The sequence below is a fragment of the Notothenia coriiceps genome, unplaced genomic scaffold (genome assembly GCF_000735185.1).
Source record: "Notothenia coriiceps isolate Sejong01 unplaced genomic scaffold, NC01 NC01_scaffold00022809, whole genome shotgun sequence".
In the NCBI taxonomy this organism is placed as follows: domain Eukaryota; kingdom Metazoa; phylum Chordata; class Actinopteri; order Perciformes; family Nototheniidae; genus Notothenia; species Notothenia coriiceps.
Genome location: NW_011355510.1, coordinates 1225 through 4047, shown reverse-complemented (window position 1 = coordinate 4047; position 2823 = coordinate 1225). Strand labels below are relative to the sequence as shown.

General features: G+C 40.6%; 1 protein-coding gene across 1 annotated transcript in view; it reads left to right on the top strand.

Annotated features, from left to right (window-relative positions):
• LOC104954085 (protein PAT1 homolog 1) overlaps nucleotides 1-1913 on the top strand; it is a 4827-nt gene extending 2914 nt beyond the window's left edge. Inside the window, exons 6-8 of the mRNA XM_010781136.1 lie at nucleotides 957-1048; nucleotides 1203-1352; nucleotides 1583-1913. Of these exons, the coding sequence (XP_010779438.1) occupies nucleotides 957-1048; nucleotides 1203-1352; nucleotides 1583-1604 (264 nt within the window). The 3' untranslated portion in view covers nucleotides 1605-1913. The remainder of the gene's footprint in view (nucleotides 1-956; nucleotides 1049-1202; nucleotides 1353-1582) is intronic.
• The last annotated feature ends 910 nt before the right edge of the window (nucleotides 1914-2823 follow it).

The following is a 2823-nucleotide window of genomic DNA, read 5'->3' as shown; positions in this document are numbered from 1 at the left end:
GTGTGCCTTGGTCAGTCTCAGTGGTATTGGTAGCATGACCCAATCACAAACATGGAGAAGCATACGGACAGCGCAGCGTCATACTTCCTGAATGAAAAGTCAACTATAATATTAGACAAATATGAAGACGTTAAACATCCATGACTTAAACACTTTAATCCACNTGCGCGTTCACATGAAAGGGGTGGTATTTGGAGCATTCGACCAATCACAAACATGGAGAAGCATACGGACAGCGCAGCGTCATACTTCCTGAATGAAAACTTTTCATTCAGGAAGTATGACGCTGCGCTGTCCGTATGCTTCTCCATGTTTGTGATTGGTCGAATGCTCCAAATACCACCCCTTTCATGTGAACGCGCACCTAACTAGATAGGGCACGGCTGGCTTGAGTTAACGAGTTGATAGCCAACGTCGTAGGACCGCTTAGCAAGAGCGCGTTTGTTTTGGATTAGGTAAGCCGGGTAACTGAAACATATCCAGGTTAGGTTGAACCTCCTTCGTCGCACAGGCCTCTGGTCTTTTAGAATTTTCGCAAATGCTTTAATACAAACAGAAATATCACATTGACATGACTATTCATAATAATTGAAGTACAAGTACTGCTTCTGTTTTAAGTGCTTTCAGTGCCCACAAAAGTAGCATTCAACTAAAGCCAGAGGCAAAAGAGAAATATAACAATTTAAACATTTCAGCTGCACGCACAGATCTAAATAATAACCTAAACAAACAATGAAGTATGTTTCTGCATGAATGGCTTTTGATATTCCGCTGTTTGCAGGAAGGGTCCTGCTGATCCTTTTTAAAGGCATTTTTTAAATCTGAAAATAAGACATTTATTTGTATAAAAATGTCTTTAAAAAAAATATTCGTTATGACCTTGCAATCTCAAATCTCAAAATAATGAATGACATGTATCCGTCACATACACAACTCTTCTGTTTGTTTCGGTTCAGTTTGGTGTGACGCTGCTCTATCTGATCCTGAGTGAAGGAGAGAGGATGCAAAGCTCTGACTCCAACTGTCAGCTCATGGACGACAATCGATGGTAAGATGTGGTGTCAGTGATGTAAACCTTTTTCTCGTGCTTTCTCCAACGTGTCTCTGTTCACTGTTTCTCTGCCGTTATGTTTTATCCTCGTCTTTTCTTCACACCCACACAAAGTATGTGTCTCTTGTGTTGCTGTTTGCCATTGATCCAGGACTGAGTTGGTGTTCTCGGTGACGAGGGAGTTGCTCAGCGTCCCCCCCTCATCTCTGTCCCCTCCCCTCTTCACCCCTCCCAACCTGCTCTCCCTCTTCTCGCGCTATGTGGACCGACAGAGGCTGGAGCTGCTACAGGACAAGCTACAGTGAGTTACAGTGTCACCTGGGGGGCTTTGGTTGGGCAAGCAAGCACAAATAAGATGAGCGGGAAGAATGTGTTTTGGATCTTTTATGTACAGACAGACGGATCATGACAGAGTAAACGGGTAGATGATTTAGGAGCTACTAAAATACATTTCCTTTAATTGTTGCATTAATAACACTAGGTGAACACGTCTGTTCATCAAACTAATGGTTTGTTCTTTGCCTTTCTCAGGATCACTTCTTTGTCCAGGTAGAAGTTACGACAGCAACACAGCCCCCCGATGCAGACCTTTCTTTCTCTGTGAGTGTGTGCGTGCATGCGTGAGGCAGTGAATCCATGGTGGATTGTATTTTAATGCAGCAGAGTCTCTAGTCACTTTTTTTTTTTGTGTTTTTAGTCTCTGGTGTGTAAGTAAATGTGTGTGTGTGTGAGAGTGTGAGTGACAGTGACACAGCGCATGACAGACGGGAGAGTATGGCGACGATAATGAAATCTGCATTTTTAAATATCTTGTTTACGATTATGCCTGTGATGAACCTTCAAATTAAAAAGTATTTCTATTTCTCGTGTTTCGGATCAATCTTATACTGCTGTATGCATCAGGGAAGTCTTTGTTCACTCTTCAAACCCTTTAATGATGGAAATGAAAAGTCTTTTAGAATGACTTTATAAGCCTGTTGCAGCCCATTATCCATAGGACACCAATTAAGCACATACTCTCCTTTTTTCCCTACATCCGTCTTACAAGCTAGTTTTTTACACCACAATATATCAGAGAGATTCATAAACTGGGATTAACTAGTAGGATGCGTGTACTTTCCAATATCGACAAAGTTATTGCAGCCAAAAAGGGTGTGTGTATACAACACGGTCAAAACGAATTGCACATCAAGCCCAGATCATTGACACTAAAATACCCTGTTGTACCATCGTATGTTCATAATATTAACAAAAACATACAATTGGCTGCATCAAATCAAGTTTTATTTATATAGCACATTTGAAAGTGATTTTTGGTCGAGCCAAAGTGCTGTACATGTAATAAAAACACTTTACTACAATCACAATAAGAGAATAATTTACAACGGAAATATAAAACACAGGAATAGTCAGGTGTCATACTCCGCTCTGACTAGAAGGCCAGAGAGAAGTCTTTAGTGAGGATTTAAAACACCCTAGTGTCTGGGCCGACCTCACATGGGGGGGCAGACTATTCCAGCTGCTGCGAAGCCACAGAATGTTATTCGCTCTCAGCTAGTCTTATAATCAATTTTCAGTAAATAGTCATTGATATTGCTTATAGTTGTCTGATTCTGACATAAATTACAAAGCTTTCTAAGTGTTAGCACCAAGAGGCTCTGTAACTCTGACAAGAAAATACGTACAGAACATGTTTCCAAATAAAATGAAGTCCATGACAATACCATGTATTAAATATGAGTAAGATTATTTGCTTCACATTCTCCATACAA